This window comes from Solanum tuberosum, unplaced genomic scaffold (genome assembly GCF_000226075.1).
Source record: "Solanum tuberosum cultivar DM 1-3 516 R44 unplaced genomic scaffold, SolTub_3.0 scf00012, whole genome shotgun sequence".
NCBI lineage: Eukaryota > Viridiplantae > Streptophyta > Magnoliopsida > Solanales > Solanaceae > Solanum > Solanum tuberosum.
In genome coordinates this window covers 369,069-390,191 of record NW_006238937.1, presented here as the reverse complement: position 1 = coordinate 390,191, position 21,123 = coordinate 369,069, and the positions used below count along the sequence as shown (strand labels likewise).

The window sequence follows — 21,123 nt, the reverse complement described above, 5'->3', positions numbered from 1 at the left end:
TTTTTAATGACAATTAATTAACGATAATAGTTCAATTGCAGCTTAAGATGTATTTTTAGCGGCAATAACACTCTTTATATATGTCCCCAAAGCCTTTAGTGACATTGGATCTAATGACACTTCACTAATGTCAGTAAAGACTTTACACTATTTCTTAATATGTCTATTTATTACCGCTAAAAGTTATTTTTGTTATAATAATACATAATGTGTTTAGATCCTCAATCAAAACAAACATTAATTTGAACCTACAAGTAAAAATCATTACTCAGCAAGTTAAAAGGAGTACATACTTTCACTTTCTATGTTACACATTACACTTTTAATATATTAGATAACGTAATAGTGTAAAATTATTTAATATGTGCAAACTAAGTAATTTTCTCCCTTTTAACTAGCTACTTTATGGAACTGTCATTATAATGTTGATGCTTCTGCTTCACTACACTTACTATATTAATTCAACTCTTTATTGCTTTTATCTTTTTTGCTTTGCCTAATTGTGAAGTTATTATGGAGCTTAAGTAAAGAGTGAACCCATTAATTTGTTTCATACTGACTAATCATGTCATTATATATATTGGAACACACCTGTTATTATTGATTGTGATTTTTCCAGACCATGCAATATAAATATAGTACTTCTTTCTGTACCTGGAAACCGTATATTTGGTATTATGTCATTTTTCTTGTACCAAAATTATCTGACGCCAATAATACTGACAGTTATTTATCGGGACCAATGTTTTCTTTTAAAATAAACAAACAACAAAGTTCATTATATAAGTGCACTTTCTGAAGAAAAAAAAAGAACAAGAAAAGAAGATTAATTCCACTTGATCTAGAAGAATGTATTAGGGCAAAGTCTTACATCAACGGTTTAAAGATGAGTGGCTGAGAGCTAAGTTTTTGAATTGAGTCAGACTCAAGTCTCATATATAACAGGGTCAGAGTAAATATACAATTTGTGATATGATATAATAATTTTATTTTCCTTATCACAGATTTATCTTAAAATTTTCAAAAAGTAAAATTCGGATCATTTTCATATATAGATTTTGATAATAAGTTCAGAGATTGATCGGAACAAAAATATAACGTACTTTCATGAAAAAATTCTCATAATACCTTATATTATACAATTGTGTGAATAATCATGCAGGCTTGCATGTATATGAGTAGTATAGGCAGGAAGATTAATTAATTCGATTTAGTAACAAATAATTACTGCATAATATTCCTTTTTATAATAATCCAGCTATTGCAATCCAGATTGAGAATGACTGATCATTATTTATAACTTGGTTAATTTGACAGTGCACCTAGATGTCCCTTTCTCTAATTAATACTACCATTTTTAATCATTCACCACTGGTAGTTAATTCTCTAATTAATATATCCATTTTCCCCTAAAAGACAAACAAATTTTAGAAAAAGAATTATACAAATTAAATCTAGTCATAAATACGAGTCCACTTGCTTATAGACGCGATTTTGGTATCAGTATATGCTTCTAATTCCAGAAGCAAATACTATGTGATAAAGAAAAAATATATATCATCATTAATTTTACGTTATGAGATTTAAAGATATAAATGTTTGAAAGTAATGCACAACGAATATATTTTAGAAATTTACTTACCTGAATAATATATAACACTTCCGACTATGTTAAAAGTTCGAACACATAAATTTATTATAAAACTTAATATAAGAAATACCTTTCGAAATGAGAACAAATATTTTCCAGTAAATCTGTAAATATGACTTCAATTGTGATCTGTCAAACTCGTTCAATACTTGAGTGGACAAGTTTTGTGGCAAAACTTACTCTCTTTTTTCTAAGTCAGGGAAGAACCCTATACATAGACACGTTTTTTTTTTTCAGAATTCTATGTTTAAATGCATGATTAATGTATAAATTTATCTAAGTGAAATAAATTAATTTAAAAAATTATACTTCTAGAAAGTTATCCAAACGGCCTATTAGAGAATGAAAAAAAGGAAAATAAAAATTGTGTGTAAGAGAGAGCGCGCAGTTATAATATAATCCTATAAAATAAAGAAGAAAAGGGAAGGAAAAGCTATAGACTATTCATCAAGTTGCCCATTAGACTGCATAAAAGAAAAAAGTTTTGCAGAAAAAGTGGTGTTCAAATGAGGACTTTCTTTTTCATAAATTGGCATCACCAGTGCAGCATTTTAATTATATATTTTTTTTTAAAAAAGAGAAGAAAAGCAGTATAATTAATTAAATATACAGAGATAAAAGAAGATATTTATTTCTTCAATTATTAATAAATACTACTGATTTTAGTATCTGTAATTTTTAATTAATTAAAATATGTACTTATTATTTGTTTTATAAGTTGTAAGAAATTTGGCTCTCAATCATATACAACATGTGTAATGTGTCCATACAACTGCCGGCCAAACCGACACGCATTAGTTCCATTTTTTTTAATGCACGTGCTCCTAATATTTTTCTTCCCTTATACTATTGTTAAATTAATTACCCTCATAAGAGTTTTAAAAGCAAATCCAATTATGGTGATTTATGTGGTAGTACTCACTCTGTTCAATAATACTTGTCCATTATTGATTTTTTTACTATTAAGTAATTATAAATGGTCTAGATCGAAACTGAATAATCTTCCTAGAAAGGGATTCAAATCACTAGATGCTCGTAGATTGTAAAGATTGTTGAGTTATTTTGGTTGTATGGTAATATTCACATTTTATTGCCCAAAAAAAAAAAGTAATTATAAATAGAAGAATAATTTTACCATATCATCCTTTGAATATAAACTAAAAAGGAGGTTCAAAAAATATATATATAAATATAATTTTTTTTAAAAATACCTTAAATATACAACGTAACTTTTTATCAAAAGGGTTCGAGTGAACCCCTCGGCAGCCTCTAGGTCCCTGATTGCAAATGCAATTACGTACAGTCAAACCTATATTAAATCACTTAAAGATTTTCACTCATAGTATTGCAAATGCTATTACGTATAGTCAAACTTGGAAAAATAGTAATTGCACCGAAGGCCACTATTTAAGTTATAGCCACATTTTGAAGTATTTAACTTTTAGCCTGAATGAGCAACTTTTGACAGAACTAGAGTTTGTTTTCTTCTTCCTCCTCATTTTTAAAAAAATATTTCTAAGATCAAATCTCGACAGAAACTATCAAACAGAAGAAGACAAACTCTGGCATCGAAAATTCGACATATTTCCCTTTTAAATATTTAACCTTGAAGTTAGATTTGAAATTTTAACTTCAAGCTTCTACGTTTGAGATGACTAAATATTAAGTATTTTTAAAAATAATTTCACTTGTGCTAAATAACATTTGTGAAGGGGCTATCGAGAAAAAAAACTTATAATAGTTCCTTATTTTTGGGTTAAATTAAACGTCATGCTTGGACTTTTTCATGGAGCACTAATTCCCCTCAATGTTTTTAGTATTAGTGTATTTTTAATCCGCCTTCAAACTTCTGCATTTTTTTGGACATTCATCTCGTCAAATTTCACATGCCACAGTACTATCTTTCCATGCTAACATCATTTGTCAACAATAAATTGATATAGTTCAAAAAATAAAAGTAAATTCTTAATTTAGTTGCAAAACTAGCTTATAATCCACAAGTGACTACGTTTCAAGATTTAGGAAAAAATGTTAGGATTTCTTTTTAAAAGATGCTAACAACAACAACAATAGAAAATTTACAACATGGACGAAAATCTATCTCTTAAATTGTCCTAATCATAGAATTGTAAATAGTTGTATAAACGAAATAGTGGAGTTCTGCTTTAACTAAAGATATAGACGCTTCCTGCAACAAAAAAACATACAGTATTCTAGTAAAATACCATTATTAATCTCTTTTAGATGGTTGCAAAATTAAAATTTTCACCAAAAAAACTCTAAATGAAAAAGTAAATACGTGAAAAAATCAATATATATATATATATATATATATATACACACATCTACAATAGACATATATAAAAGATTATTTTAACTTTATATGTATAATATAATTTTTATGAAAGGAAATTCCGATTGAACTATTTGCACCCACCTAAATCTGCGCCTGCAGTTTCTACAACTAAAATAACTAATATTAGCAAATATCAAATACAAATATCTAATAAAAAACATATACCCCTACATAATAAAGAAAAATAAACAGACCGACTTTATCAATGATCATGAGACAGTTGTCTATAGATAAGGTTATTTGGTTAGGAACAATTTATTTTAGTATTAATTAATTCAGAATATGTTACTATTTTATAAGTGATAAAATAAATAATTCAAAAATTACCTAATATCTTCAATTAAATATAAAATAAAATATAATTTTCTATATTTTATTTCAGAATTATTATAATTTTATACCTCATACCAAACGTTAATTGTTTTGCGTACTGATGCAAATTTAGAACTAATTGTATATATACGTGGCCTTACTTAACGAAAGATCTTCTCTTTCACGTGAGCTGCGTGAACCCAATTTACTAAACGACAAAACGGTTGGAATAAACAAGTACAATTTTCCTAAATTACTCTGTTAACCTCGAATTTTACGCTATATTTAGATAAGAATGTGAGGTTAGATATGTTAATTTATACTCATAACAATGAAGATTCCATTTTTCTGCTGCTACAGAGGATGCAACACGCACGTGTGTCTCCTTTTACCAGGTCTGTCACACGTGATTAAGTTCCCCTCTTTCCATTTTTATTTTTGGCTTAAATTTGAATCATACGTATGGTAGGGCTTAACGTTTGGTTTTCATCACATTTACAGCTCAATTTTAAGAATTTTGACTAAGAAAGAAATAATTCTATCACTATATCGTAATCCATGTTAGCAGGGTATGTAACTGTTTTTATTACACTGGTTTGGGTGAGAAAAAAAAACCGGTTTAAAGAAAAGTAATGAAGATGATCGGATAGGAAGTTACGGTTTGTTGCCACGTGGCATTTGCTAACGGTTACGAAAGGCGTTACAAAAGTACGATTTCCCATACTAGACTACTTTTTCTTTTTGTTGCTTTTCCGTTTTTTCATTTAAACTCCCCATAAAAGTTGTTCGTCGCCAATAGGCCCCCCATGTAGAAAGGGTAATTTCATCGGAAAGTGCTAAATGACTAGAAAAATTAATAAAATTATAATATTTTTTTATTTTAAAATAAATTAATCTTTTTTTCATTTTTAGTTAAAACATATTTAAGTTAAAAGGGTAAAAATATTTTAAAAATTAAAATAACATAGAAAAATTATCATTTTTGTCAAATTCTGATTAAATTTTCTGGCCAATTTTTTTCTTCCAATTCCACCCTTTTTTGTTACTCTCTCCGTTACTTTTCTTTTATTCGTTCATTATTTTAAATTCATTTTTTATTTATTTATTAATTTAACATTTAAAAATAATTATTTTTTCTTACTTAGAACTAGCAATAATTAAATACTCTTTAAATTATTTTAAAGATCTAATACTTCTAAACAACAATCAATATGAGTATTATGAAAAAATTATCATATTAATTATTGTCTTTTAAAAAATGTACAAAATGAAATGTGAATAAAAGCAAGTGTTGAAATGAGTTAAGTGTCCCATTTCTTAGTAAGCGGTGATTTTAACTTAAAAACGCCCTTTAAAAAAAGTTACTTAGTCCTATAAAATATAAGTATTTTATTAATTTACTTTTAATTGGATATTTTTCAAGAATTTTTTTTTAATAGTTTATTGGTTATGTAAAAGTCTATTCATTTAAATAACGATAAAATTGAATTAATAAATAAGTTTTTTTTTTATTTCAAGAAATATCACTTCTTTTGAAATGAAAAGAATATCATTTTTTAGTGCGAACAAAAGTAAAAATACGAGTAAAGTTTATGAAGAAAGTTTAATGTTTATTATAATTTGATTAAAATGGCAAAAATGGAAGTTTATAGTTTGATCAAATTCAATAAATGGAGTCCAAATTTATCTGGATATATTTAAACCTTTTGGTATTTGCAAAAGACATTAATGAGAACATTGGGGATGCTCATCCAAAAATAAAATAAAGTCTAGTTAACGAATGAATTGATTGCCTACCCGATGCTAGTACCATATTTGAAATGGTACCTAAGTTCAAGGTTTCATTTTTGCTGGAATATGTTTTCAGAGTTGATTTAGGAAACAATTTGAACCGTGTGAAAATAGAATTATTTTTTTACTTTTTGTTTTGAAATTAGTTTAATTATAAAATTTTATATTTGATTTGGAGTTGGATTTCAGATTGAAACAACGCTACAAATTTGTTTTATAACGGTATTTTTATGAATCCTAAAAAAACATTATCTTGTTTCATTTGCAAAAAATAGCCAGACATGTAATTTTATTTTTAGTTTTAACTTCATAAATTTCATATAATATGACAAATATATGAAATCTAAAAGGCCGAACGCCACTTCATGTTTATGGATAGTTATAAGTAAGCAAAAAGCTTTTCTTCATCAAATGGAGGGGGAGAGAAAAGAATATGACCTTTGAATCTATTACTACTCTCAAAGCTAGCTTAATAGTGGTGAGAACTAAACAATTAATCTGATCATGTAAAAGACTCGACACTCTGTATACTTAAAGCTAACATCAAATATCCAAAGAATTATGATGAGTCTTACGATAATACTTGTTTAAAACGGAATATTGAGTCAAATTCTGTTATCTCCTGTATTCAGGTTAGTCAAAAATACAGAAACAGAAAAAGATGAAATAGACAGAATGAATTTTAATCCGAATCCACAGAAATCACTGTGTTTCCTTAAGAAATTTAATCCCCTCACTGTACCCAAGGTTGCAGATTAATTACTCCCAAAATAAAACGGATTAACTTGTTAAAGAAGTAGCGGTACCTCAAACTTCAATAACTTCAGCGAACGCAAGAACAGCAACAAGAGCACACATAGACTTAGTCGATCGACAATTTTATTTATGCAAGAAAATGTATGCAAAGAGGAAAAAAATTTCAGTGTTTGAAAAAACGAAAAAAGACCTCTTATTTATAGCCATTTGCAGCAAGGAACACGTCTGTTCCGTTTTTTCCAAAACATTGTGTCTTTTGGGAAATGTAACGATTTTTCGAAAGGATTACCGTTTGGGAAAAGTAACGACTTTTCGGAAAGTAATGACTTTTCGGAAGGATTACCGTTACACGTGAATTTCAAATAAATTCAGTTGCGCCAAATTAATTCTGTTAGTTAACTAACATTCTGAATTAATTTATAAGAAAAAGGAAATGATTTAACAAGATTGATTAAATAAATTCTGTCCAAAAAATATTATCAATCAAATCCGAAGCCGAAGCCGAGGCCGAGCGACGGCGGCGGCTCGAGGGGCACCTTCTTCTTAACCCTTTAAGAACTAAAGGAAGTGTTTCCTAATATAAGGACAACAATTTTCTCTCTTCTACCAATATGGTAAAAATGACTATTCATTTGCACTTTTGCAATGACTTTTCATTTTTCCTCCAAAATTGGTTCCCCCATTTTCATTGGTTCTTCCACTTTTCATTTTCTCTTTTTATTTTCCATTCACACCTTGCTAAACCCAACAAATTCAACAACAAAAAATATGTGAGGATTACTCAAAATCATATAACCTAAAGACATGTTGGAGACAAACATGTGTTTAACTCAATGTTGACAGTATAATTAGATAGAGACTCAACAGAAAATGAAAATAAACCTTATTTCAATATACAATAAAGAATATAGTTTTAACATAACAAATTCAGAAATTACTTTGAGGTAAAAATTACCGAAAACTTGGATCGTAGAACTCAATGTTGCAAATAAAATAAAATTTGGGAAATTTAGTTATAGAAGAAGATAATGGGAAAAGGAGAGTACAACCCAACAGGCATGCCAAACAGCTGGGCATTAGGTAGTAGGTACGACGTACGAGTAACAGAAACGGATACGCAGATCTTTTCCATTTACTAATTTGCTCTCTGTCCCCAACCCCCGCTCACTGCCTGCTACTCTCTTTATTTCATATTAAATTAATTTTTAAGGTATTTTACCCCCTTTAAAAAAATTAGATTAAGACATAAATTAAATTTAGTTTTTTTATTTTTATCCTTATTAATTATTGTTAAATCTATGATCAAAATAACTAAATATTAATTAATCACTAATTTCAATACTAACTAATAAAGGATAAAATTGGAAGAACACTCTAAAAGTAGTCTTGAAAATTAAACAATTAAGTTAATTTGAAAAATGAAAAAATGTCTCAAAAATTAACTTAATATGAAATGGAGGGAGTATTATATATCGATAAACCTTTCAAAATCCAAATCTGTTAAACTAATCCCGTTTGGATTGATTTTTTTTAAAAAATAAGTTAAAAATAATAAATCAAATTTCAATGACTGTTAAGTTAAAAAATAAAAAAGTAGGGAGATCTATTTTTAATTTTTGACTTATTTTAAGTCATTTTTAACTTATTATAAGGTATTTTTTTATATTTATCAAACACATTGAGGGAATTTTTTTTGTCCCATATTAATTAATCATATTTTTACGATGCATATGAAATCATTAGTTAAATTATTATTTTCTATTTTATTATTAACATACTTCTTGAAATTTTGTCAATCAAATACAAATACTTTCAAAAAGAATTTACGGCAGGAATAATATAGAAAAAAATTATTCATTTTTAATCTTGTAAGTGGATAACTTATATAATATGACAATTTTGAATACAGTTATTTATCAACTAATATGAGATGAAGAGAGTAATAATATTCCGTTTGAGTATTGACAATAAAATCTAGGGAGGCTCTATAATGGAGTAGTAATTTAAATAAAAGGAAAGTGGATGAGAAGGGAAGGAAGGTCTGTAGGAAAGTGAGTAGCGTTTTTTGGGATGCGTGTAGGAGAGCGTGGGTTACCTGATCCGTACAGGTAAGCTTTATGCGGAAACCACGGTTTCATGTACTTCTATAAACCAACTACTATTAGTAATATTTTCTGCTCCCTTCCGTCTTAAAATTATTTTTACTGTAGTTTTCAGAGTAATTTAAAGGTTGCAAAAATCTTCGGTTTAAATGAGCTAAAAATTGAATTGGATCATAATTAGTTCAATTTGATTCACTTAATATTAATAATTTTAATATATTATTATTTACTTTTTATTATCACTATTTTAATTTCAACTCAAGCAAATAAAAAAAGAAGTTACAGATGTATAGATAAATCTTAGAAGATATAAATAGATTGTAATTTATACTCACTCTGTCTCTAATTACTTGTCCACTTCTTCTATGTTAGTTGTCCCTAATTACTTGTCTATTTTAACAAATTAGGAAAAGACAATTTTTTTACATATTATATCCTCAATTAATTACTTTGAAAAATGTATAATTTTTTGAAAATCTCAAGTTTTTAATTCATGCACTTTATATTTAATAAGAGTAAAATGGTAAACTCACTATGTCAATTATTGTTTTCTTAATAAGTGTGTCAATTCAAAGTGAACAAATAATTATGGTCAGAGGGAGTATCTTCAATATGTGAACAAACATTAAATCTATACAAATAAATAGTTTTAAAACGTGTTGAAATTGGAGATTAAATTGGAGTCAGTTAGATATTTCTTAAAAATTAGTTAAAGCTGGAATAAATTAGGATTTAACTCAATTCAAATTATTTTGAGTCAAACCATAAATTTCTAAGCGGGTTATCTGTATTTTGACTCGTTTTAACCTCCCTAATTAGGGGCGAGCATGATATGATATATAACAAATTAACATATCATATCAATTTTTGATACCCTAAATTTCGGATTATGGTATTTTGTAAGCTATATGAAATATTGAATACCATGTCGAAGTATATATATATGGGAAAAAGGACAATACATCCTCGAATTATTGTAAATGGTATATGGGAAAAAAATAATACTTTTGGGGCATTGGTGTCACTACCGTCCAAAAACTAGAGCATATATGACATTCACTATAAAATAATAACAAATATGCAACCCAGTATTACTATAATTATGTTTCGAAGTTAATACTCTACTCTCTTTTCTTAAATGTTTGTTTGACAAAAAGAGTTGTTTGTACACTCTTTTGAAAATATATTTCTACTAGTGTAATGTGGTAGTATGAATAATTTGAGATCATTTTTTAAATTGTCAAAGTCAAAATTTTCTATTTTACAAGTATATATTAGTAGAAGTTGTGCAAAATATTATTATCAATTTATCATACTTCAAGATATCAAAATCAATCTTCAAATAACCAAACCATATCAATTAAATTGATATGATAATGATATACTAGCTAAAAGAATCAAATATCGAAATTACAATACCATATCCTATCATGCTAATGCCTACCCCTAGTAATGTACCGTAGTTTCATATAATTTCTTTTACACGCAAATCAAATTAGTTATAATTAGAACAAAATATTTCTTCCTTCAAATTCATTATACTAGAGGTTGATTCAACATGAGATTTATAGTTCTTTTTATCAATTTTGTGACTTTAAATTCGTCATGTCCATTTATATTGGTTAAAATAATTATTGTGAAACTAAATTACTGTAATATGTAAGAAAATATAATTTTTATGAATGATGAATAAAACATTTAACAGAAAATAGAACATTTTAACAACAACTTTTTTTTTTCTTGATAGATGAAAAATGAAATGAATTAAAATAAAGGAGAGGCGGTGACTGATGAACGGGTTATAGCAGGTCATTGTTGTGATAAGCGTCGAGACAAAAGCCGTTGGAGCTGCAATTAGAAATGATGGGATGTATGGTGTATATTCAAAGAAGTTGAAGGACTTAAAAAATAATATAAATAAAGAAGACAGGCTGGACTGACAGGATTGTAGTAATGATTCTCCTTCCGATTCGGCGACCGAACTTGTCGTTTTGTGCCAGGTCATCACGTCCGTGCGGCCGTTTCATTTTCAGGAGGTTACATTACAAATAAATACTATAAATAAAAAAGAAAAAAAGGAGTGGGTAGATAAATATCCCATCCCCATAAAATAAAAATAATAATAAAGTTTTATGCTCTCCAGCCTGTCAACTGCAACTTCTGCTTTCCTTTCAGTCAAAGCTGATGGCCTCTTTCTTTCTCCTTTCAATCATCTCCTCAACCGTTACCCTAATCTCTCTCTTCCACTCAACCCCATACTTAAAATTAATCTTAAATTTAACTATGACTCATCATTTCAGTTATAACTTTCTTCCTTTATTCAATAATTACTCCTATGCAGTTAGATTAATTTAACTAATACATCTATCAGATTATTTAATATTTTTTTTAATGAACGTGATGTTCGATTTATTTTTCCTAGTATGAAAAATAAACAAACATGAGAATACGTTACATTTATAAGTTTTTTTTTCTTTTAGAACGAAACAAATTTTCTTTAGGTACGTATGTGAGTGGAAAAGAGGAAAATGAAAATTTTAAAAAAGAAGAGTAATGCACACGCAGCTTATTATGAAAAAAAAAGAAAGGAGGAGGAACAGTCTTGCTAAAACTGAAAACAGGAGCCTACACCACTCCATCTGTTATTGTGTAAATCAGTGTATCTTTCTTTATGACGCGTGTCCCGTTTACAGCTGTATTCCATCTCTTATAATCAACCGCTTTCCCTATCTTCCCCTTTTTTATTTTAAATATTAATCGGTGCCCATAACGCTTACAACTCCTTTTCACTCACCGGCTTAACCGGTCGTCCCTTTTTCCCCTTATATTACCTTCTTCTCCTCTCTTCCATATATAAATCTCCTCTTCTTCACGTTTCCTCTTCTAAAAAAATAAATATAGAGAGAAAAACAAAAACAAAAAATGGCGAGTTCTAAGAGAGATATGGATCGGGTTAAAGGTCCATGGAGCCCTGAAGAAGATGAGCTTTTACAGCAACTTGTTCAGAAACATGGCCCCAGAAATTGGTCTCTAATAAGCAAATCGATTCCTGGGAGATCCGGCAAATCTTGCCGGTTGCGGTGGTGTAATCAGTTATCTCCACAGGTGGAGCATCGGGCTTTTACGCCTGAAGAAGATGAGACTATTATTCGGGCCCATGCCCGATTCGGTAACAAATGGGCTACTATAGCCCGACTTCTTAATGGGAGGACTGATAACGCTATTAAGAATCACTGGAACTCTACCTTGAAGAGGAAGTGTTCATCGCTTAGTGCCGATGAAGGGAACGAACTCGCCGATCAAATTTTTGAAAATCAGCAGCCGCCGTTGAAGAGATCTGTTAGTGCCGGATCCGCTATGCCGGTTTCGGGTTTTCATTTCAGTCCAGGTAGCCCATCGGGTTCGGATAGTGATTCGAGTCTTCATGTTACGTCGTCGTCTCAATCTCATGTGTTTAAGCCTGTTGCTAGAACCGGCGGCGTATTCCCGCAGTCGATCGATATCTCATCTCCGCCTGTTGATCCTCCCACCTCCCTAAGCCTTTCGCTTCCTGGTGTTGACTTGGCTGAGTTCTCTAATCGTTCGGCCGATTCGACTCAGTCGAAAAATCCTTTTCAGTTGCTGCTTCCACCGATGCAGATTCCCCCACCGCCGCCACCACCACCACCACCGCCGCCGCAGGCAACGACGGTACCTTTCGAACGAGTTTCTGCAATTCAACAGTCTCTTCAGAACCCTGATTTCGGGAAGAACGCAGGAGGAGAACAGCCAGACAAGGTATTTGTGCCGTTTAGCCAGGAGTTGTTAGGGGTGATGCAGGAGATGATAAAGACGGAGGTGAGGAACTATATGATGGGAGTTGAACAAAAGCAGCAGTTTCAGCAGCAGCAGCAGCATTATCAACAACAACCGCAGCAGTTTCAGCAACAAAACCATCAATTGCCAAGTGGTTTAGGGCTTGGATTGTGTATGCAACAAGCTTCTGATGGATTCAGGGATAGAGCTGCTAATCGCATGAGACTAAGCAAATTCGATTAGTGAAACGGAGAAAGAAACCGCCTTTGTTTCATTCTCTCTTTGTTTTTAGGGCACATGTTGTTAGCTCTTTAAGCTTCAACTGTGGAATCGTCAAAAGAAGAAAATAGTTTTCGGTGGAGTATTGTACAGGGCGAGGGAGAGTTTATAAAATCATGTTCCATTGATGGCAGAAATGCAAAGCTGGGACTAATAAGAAAAAAAATAAATACTAAAAGATATAAAAAAAGAAGAAGGCGTTTTGTTAATTTATATGCAGGCAGATTTAGAAACCAAGAAAAATTTAGCTTTAAGTAAATATGTTCTGAGAAAACATCTACCGCCAAAGCAAGGAAGGATTTGAATGAAGCAAAGTTATTAACTTTATTATTTTCTGAAGTTATTTAGTAGTATCTTTTTCCCTATTCAAATTTTGGGTGTGTTATAATTTGACCTGAAAGTTTGAAAACCTGAATAGGAGAGGTACGGAATGTATGCACCAAAAAAATAGTTCAACTCTAATTTTTTAATCAATAAAAAGATTAAGTTGATCATTCTTTCTTCGTTTTTAGTTCCGTGTAATATGTGAACACTAAAAAAGGCGTTCAGTTCAACTGCGTAATTGTAACTGAAATTGAACAATTGACCATGTTATTCGGATAGAAAGATGAGACCAGAAATTCGTTTTAAGGAAAACTTGTAGAATTGTTGTACACAAGACGAGAAAAATATCGTGTGCAATTTGGTTGTTCCCTAACGTCCTGCATTAAAATGCTATACTGGTGACTTCAACAGACCACTTATTTACAGTAAAGTTTCAATACAGCCTAACTTATATCATGGAAAGTTCAGACCAGAAACATGGGACAGGAATATACACATGACTGAATTGGGCTTCAAGCCTCAACCAGACGATCTACTTGATGAGGCAATTCAACATGCTAGGTGCAGTGTTCTTCACATCTTGAATCCTCGTTTTGTTCGACAAGAAGAAACTATTCATTCCGTCGCAACTGGGAGGTGAGCAGCTAAAGGGCAAGTCAATAATCACAAATGAGCTGCCTGAATGGTGCTAGGTAGTGTGCCATGCCTCAAAAACATAACTAGAGAACGCATTCTATCAATGATTTGTGAAATATCCTCCCTCCATGACCATGTTGGAGGGTTTAGCGCACGTACGGAATTGAGACAAACAAGAAGTGTGCCACCTTCATGCAAGAGCACCTGCAATGTGGACATACCAGCTTAGATGAATTTACTAAGGTAGCACCCCAAGCTAGGGAGGAAAACAGTCTCATTTTCCATAGCAGCAATTCTGCGGAAGACTGTTAATCCTAACTATTCTTTGTCCAAGAACAACAGGGATTGGACCATTAGATGTAAGAAAATTTTCACAATAGGTAAACTTGTGTTGCACCTAATAGCTGCTCATAGACTAACAGTAGCAAACTGGGCAGATATACTGATTGATTGAAACAAGATGGATAAATTTAAGGTGAGAAATATCTGGAATAGAGTCATACCGTCAACCAGAGTGGTAGGAACCCCATAACTGATGTAAGAGATGCCAAAATAATGCTACACAAAGCTAGTACTACATTTTGCTTGATCTGTAAGAATAAGGGCCGAGTATCAGTTGCAAAAAGAAAAGATACATGTTGATTACAGAGAAGGAAAAGGAAATACCAAGGATGTTGTTTGGCGAGATTTTGCAACACAAAATGGGACACCAGAAATATTGTCTTGCAACAACAGTACATCAGCAACAGCTATGGCAGCGGCACTAGCTCGCTCAGCCAGTACAATACCAACAGTAGCTGCAGCAAGTGCTGGGGCATCATTGATGCCGTCACCTACCATTATAAGGCCTCCTGCTCAAAAGTATAGTAATTGGTTAGCTAGGATGGAGGGGACACATGTATTACTGTGAAAAGTTCTAGTTGATTAGCATCTACTCAAGTTTTCACCCAATACATCCACATTTCTGGGACCCTAAAGTTGAGAAAAATGAGAATTATGACTAGGATTATCCTATTTGTGACTTCTCCTGGTTGCCATGAACAGAATAACTCGGAAAGTATGTATCATTTCATCCAGTTTCACCCGTGATGTTTTAAAAATATACGTAAGCTGTACGGCTTAAAAAGAGGCAAGCGATACCTCATTGCATGGAACCACCAGACACACAGATAGTTCCTGGTTCATAGAACATATATCAACTTTAAAGAGCAGTCAGCCACAGCTGCCCAATCTATGTATTAATTTAATCTGATAAGTTTTTGATAAGTTGTTACTTAGCATGAGTACTAAGATGTGAATTAAATATGAACATGAACTAGTTAAGTGAAAAAGGTGTGGTTCCCAAATAACTTTTTTGTTTAGAATTTGGAAATTTAAATGGGTCTGAAAAACATGAAGCAAGGACCTCTCCTTGCCAGCTTTTGTGACTCACCTGTATCCCTTGAGATGCTTGTAACATGATAAAGTTTATCCTCTGGCTTTAGGCTGCAGTTAACTTCTTTGATGCCCACTGTTTTAGCAACTCTCCTTGCACTTGCCTCATGGTCACCAGTTAACATTATGACACGAAGTTTAGCTTGATTCTGCAATGTCTGTACGACGTCTAGAACTCCAGGTCGAGGTTTATCCTCAAAGTGAAAAAGAGTTACCTGGTACCAACACAAAGTCAGCAAAATAAGCGCACTAGGCATTGAGAGAGAAGCTTGAGGGAAATTTCTAACAAGAGAAGTATTAGATATTTCTACATAAGAACTCTTAAAATCCAGTAAGCCGACATTTGATTTGATTGCAAAGACATCTCAATACCCAATTATTAGGGAAATGTTGTTTCATTACTTAGACGCCTTGATATCTTAATGCTTAAAAGTTAAACAGGTTAGCTTCTGGCTCAAACACACAGCTTTTTATATATTTTCCACTTTTTGATTCAGCTGCTTTCTTCAATTTTTATGATTTTTCTCATACTGATTTCCAATTTTGTATAAGAAATCTAGGAAATACACCAAGTAAAATAAGAAGTATCGAGTAGGAGACGAGTATGAGAAAAGTGCTAATGGGAGACAAGTTGACATGGGAGATGTGCATCAAAGGTAGAACCAGGATTTGATGTCTCTGGATTCAGGATTCTGGTTCTTTTAAGTTACTGGGTTCTAAATTGATAAATTGTACATATCCAAGACAAAAACAAAGTTTGGACCAAAGTTACAGGTTCGAGCGAACCCGTAACCAACACATTGGCTCCGTCCCTGTGGGTTATCCACTCAACTGAGGCCAGTCTTTGGGTGTTTAGCCTGTGCTTCATGGAGTCAATCTCTCCTTTGGTTCCACTAGGCTATATGGGATATTGCTGGAATTGTTTTACTGCTTCATACTTTTGTCATGTGATCATTCAAATGCACAACCATATTTACTCCAGAAAGTGCACAAAAATGGAAAGCAGGATCGAGTATACTTAACATAGCAAGCATTATTAATACAAGCAAGAAAATCCTTTACTCTTACAAGAAGTGTATTTAATAGTTTTTCCAATTCAATTTTATGTGCATTATTGAGTTGCTGCTGTTCAGTTTTTATCTTCTGAGAGTTTTTCATTCCAAGGTTAATTTATAACAAGTTGCTGTAAATTTCAGGGTGTATTTGAGAGAAATTTGTGGTCAAATAGATATATTAATCCCAAAGACGCCTTTCCACAAAATTTTAGTCCAACGTTTGTTCCATCAATATAAATGGGATAAACTAGTGTAGAATTCATAACTATAAGCTACAGAATCACAACCCACCAAATACATGTGTCACCCCAACTGTCCTTTTAAAATTAACATGCTAAGGATCATTTTGATTCTGACAAATGAATGGTAATATCAAATCATCCTGTAACGGTATGAAGTACAAGTAGCTTATTGCATCCAATTAAAAGAAACTGAGAAAATGAAAACCCTCAAAAGCTAATGTAGATTTCTGAATTCTTAATACTCATAAGTAACAACTGACCTTTTGATTATTAACCGAGAGAGCAGCACGGACAAAATCAACTCCATGAGATGACGTGTTTACTGCCTCCTCAACTCTTCTTGATTCATCTTCAGAGTCGCAAAGTGAGGTGATGTATTCCACAGAACCAAGAAAAGCTTTCCATGGTTTACCACCTCCTAGTCGTGGCTACAGGACAGATACAGGAAACAATTAAGTTTTTTCAAATTGGATAAAGTAATAGCAAATTTTAAGTAAAGAAGAAAAGCTGGGCACAGATAAAAAGAAAGGAGTGTGACCTTCTCAAAAAGAATTGCAGAATGCAGATAACAGAAATATGAAATATCAATAGGCCCATGTGGTGTTCATCTATATTGTTTGCTTAAAGTTTCGAACAATTAATGAAACGAAAAAAGTAATGAATGGAAAAAATTAGAATTAATAGTGAGCAGATACGAAAAAGAATACCTCAAAGCTCGATAATGTTGCAATTATGCCTCTACCAGGTAAATTCTCAAAACTTTCAACTGAAATTGAAGGAAGGTCTTTGCCTGCGCTATGATCTACGACAGCTCTGCATGAATGAAGAAGCAAAGAGGATTAGACTCACTAAAAGGTAACACTACATAATCGTAACATTAGAAAGGTGTAGGCGAGCATTGAAGATTCATGTATACAGAGACATATCAAACAAATAAACAGATAAATGAGATCACGAATAAATAAATATATAGAGGCTTATCATTCATAACACCTTCCAATTGGGTGAGTTGTACCCCTCTCCATTGCAGCTGCAACAGCAAGTGCTTCTTTCTCACAACTGGGGTTACAACAAGAAGCAAATCCTTTTCCAACACTCTTAGCATGTCCATGTATCGGTTCAATTGCTTTGCACATGAACTCCCCTGTTGTCAATGTACCAGTTTTGTCAAATGCAATACTATGGCATGAAGCCAAGGCATCAAGCACCTGTCCACCTTTAAGCAATATGCCCTAAAAAGAAAATTCACCGCATCACAACCTGTGAACAGAAATGGCTGAGCCTGAAACAACATATGATAATATCACTCTGCTCAGATCCTGGTAATAACATTTATAATAATGAAAATATTATGAGAATTATACAGGTTACCATAATAAGAACAATATTTAGAAACGATGCTGCTCAGAACTGTCAGTAACATTTATAATAGTATATGATGAGTAAAATTCAAACATACTGCATGACTATGATGAGGTATTATACAAGTTTGCCATAATTAGGAAAATATTGAAAGAAAGACTGGTGAAAAGGATTTGACACCACAAGGTTAATTAGTAGACTGTCTTCCAATTTGGAAAGATACCCTTTTTGCACAAGCACTGATGGCAGTTGCGTAAGCCAATGGCGCCACAGCTAATGCACAAGGTGATGCAGCTACCATGAGGCCCAATGCTCGGTAAATTGATCCTCTGCAAGCTGGAAAAAAGAAAGAAAAGAAAATACCAGGTAACCAATCGGTACAGAGATAATATGATGAAATGGATACATCCATATAGAAACATCCTGCTTACAAATCATAAAAATAAGTTCTACTTGATAGTAGGTAACAGTTCTTTTAACCCATTTAACACCTAAAAACATATGTATTAAAATCCCCCCTTCTTCATTGGAATGTCTGTCTAGTAATGCAAGAAAGACTGATGCAGATAGCAACAACTAAACACAAATAAAGAAGTATATGCAAAATAAGACTTCTAAAAGTACCTGTAGTACTAAAGAAAGGCCATTTGAAAAGGAATGGACCAAGAAAAGCAACTGCTAGAGATAATAACACAACTGCTTTACTGTACTGCTCGCCAAACTTATCAAGCCATCTTTGGAGTCTTGGTTTACTTAGCTGAGCCTCTTCTGTCAGCTGCACAATTCTGCTAAGCATGGACTCTTTCCATGTCTTCTTTGCCTATAAAAAAAATAAAGGTCACAAAAGACTTAAGCAGACCAATTAAACTGGGTGGTTTTTAAATAACAGTGCTCTAGTTCAAAACCCCTTAATTAACTGTTTAACATTGTTTATTAAAATAGGACCTTAACTATGAGGTACCCACTTCATGGTGCGACTCTGAAGTCGCTTTCTTGGATAAGTTTTCAAACTTTTGGGACTGAAAAAATCTTATGGTTGTAGATAATAATCGCTGGTTGATTTAGGGAGTCTAGAGTGACATCCCTTTGGATTTCCAAATCTGGCAGTTCTAGAATCTATTTAATCAAGGAAGTCGCTTAATGGATAATCAGTTTAAAACTCACTTATCCATTAAAAACTTTATATCATAATGCACAATAATTCCTTATTGCAGCAATTCCTACTCCATCCCTTGTATTCAAGCTTCTCTCAGGACAGATGGGAAGAAATGGATGTCTGGAATACAAGTTCATCAGACACATGTCACAAACTTCATTATGGAATTTCTCCGAGGGAAGATAGCAAACACCATTTTTTATCTGAATACTCCACAACTGAAATTATCCCTAAATGTTGTAAAATAAGTTATTAGCAGTAGAACCCCGGTACCCTACCACTCTTACATTATCTTGCAATGATTTTTCCAAAACTAACCACCCACATAATCAAAAAGTGTCCAAGGCCTATTGTTTAGTAATGCATAAGCTATTACAGACCTCAAACTACTTTTCAGAAATTAACTAACAAGGCAAACTAGTTTCTATATCACAGGCACAAGATAAAGGAACTACTCTTCTTCTTCTTATTTTTCTTCTCTCTTTTTATAAATCATTCTGATAGAGTGATAGTGGACTCAGGATTATGCAAAAAACATGGAGCAGAATGCAAATGTAAAAGGCTAGTCCATAATAGAGTCAAAGAATAAACACAAAGAAATATTTTAATCAAAACAACAGAATCGTCTGACAATTTTTGTGGGAAATTCTAAGATAGACAAATCCCTCTCTTCCCCCAAAGCAAAGGGGAAAATAAGAGATATTTGTCTTCTTTTAGTTCAATCTTGGCTACAATCTGATAATTTTCTGAACTTGTTTAAACTTAAATCAATTCAAAGCAATCCAACTAATGGAATATTGAAGGGCGCACCTTCACTATCAACATACCGTCCAGGTTTCGCGCACCTCCTGGAATATTGTCCCCTTCTTTCTTATCTAAAGGTTTGACTTCTCCCGTCAAATGTTCAATAGTAATTGTTGATCTACCTCGGGAAACTTCACAGTCCACTGGTACTGACTGATCAAAGCAACAGGAAGAGTAAGACAATTATAGAAGCTAACCATAATAAAAGGGTTGGAGCACAAAATGTAGTAATGTACAATTAAAAATCCAGAATTATGGGAACCAGATACTAATCGTATGAACAAAATTTGATCATGGAAAAAAACATAATTAACTTTTTCCATGATTGAAATAGAAAGAATGCTTCAAACAGTAGAAAAATAAAATATATATATATTAGGGAGTGGTCTTTCCCTGCTTAGAGTCAGTATGAGACAAAGTAACTAATGATCCCCTCCAAGTTTGAAATTACGAACCTAGATGTTGCAATCTCTGAGTTCAACAGGAGTTAGTCCTTATATTCTTATAATTCCAGCTGCCAAGTCATTCTTATAAATTGATGTTAACTTTGAGATAAAATCAACTTTTAATAACCTTCCAAGGTTTAACTATTGGTATGTCTAGTATAGATAATAGATGATTGGGTGACTATTGTAGAGAACTATGTTTTACCGTACGCTCTCTATGTATTGGCATGCTGCTCATATATGGGAATTTCCCTAACATCAATAAAACTATTTACCGTATCACAAAAAATTATTGGTATGTCTTGTATTGCAAATCATAGAAGTCGTCAGATCAGACATATTGAGAACTTGGAATCCTACATAAGATACATAACTCAGTGCTATTTATTCTGTCACTTCATCAGCCCAAATAGAAAGTGCAAGCTATACAAACAATCTACGATCTAAGTTTTCGTAGGAATAAATTGCACAGATGTGAACATAACATCTAGGGAGTTGTTGGGTATGAAGGAAAATGCTTTCCTAGAAAATGTTTTCTTGGGAAACAAGTGAATTTCTTACTTATTAAGCAAAAAAATAATTATTTCAAGAGCATTGATATATCAAAACACTATGGAGGTGG

At 32.2% G+C, this 21,123-nt stretch overlaps 2 protein-coding genes across 2 annotated transcripts in view; one reads left to right on the top strand and one right to left on the bottom strand.

Moving 5' to 3' along the window:
- The first annotated feature begins 11,893 nt into the window (after positions 1-11,893).
- LOC102603225 (transcription factor MYB44-like) lies at positions 11,894-13,170 on the top strand. The gene has a single exon (NM_001318681.1). It carries the CDS (start codon positions 11,912-11,914, stop codon positions 13,004-13,006), a length of 1,095 nt encoding a protein of 364 aa, NP_001305610.1. The 5' UTR covers positions 11,894-11,911; the 3' UTR covers positions 13,007-13,170.
- A 441-nt stretch (positions 13,171-13,611) lies between these two features.
- The window catches only part of LOC102602884 (probable cadmium/zinc-transporting ATPase HMA1, chloroplastic), a 9,994-nt gene continuing 2,482 nt past the window's right edge, over positions 13,612-21,123 (bottom strand). The window contains exons 4-13 of the mRNA XM_006339783.2: positions 20,062-20,208; positions 18,720-18,915; positions 18,319-18,431; positions 17,727-17,965; positions 17,441-17,546; positions 16,994-17,161; positions 15,435-15,651; positions 14,669-14,853; positions 14,506-14,592; positions 13,612-14,206 (exon numbers count right to left, since the gene is read on the bottom strand). Of these exons, the coding sequence (XP_006339845.1) occupies positions 14,030-14,206; positions 14,506-14,592; positions 14,669-14,853; positions 15,435-15,651; positions 16,994-17,161; positions 17,441-17,546; positions 17,727-17,965; positions 18,319-18,431; positions 18,720-18,915; positions 20,062-20,208 (1,635 nt within the window). The 3' untranslated portion in view covers positions 13,612-14,029. The remainder of the gene's footprint in view (positions 14,207-14,505; positions 14,593-14,668; positions 14,854-15,434; positions 15,652-16,993; positions 17,162-17,440; positions 17,547-17,726; positions 17,966-18,318; positions 18,432-18,719; positions 18,916-20,061; positions 20,209-21,123) is intronic.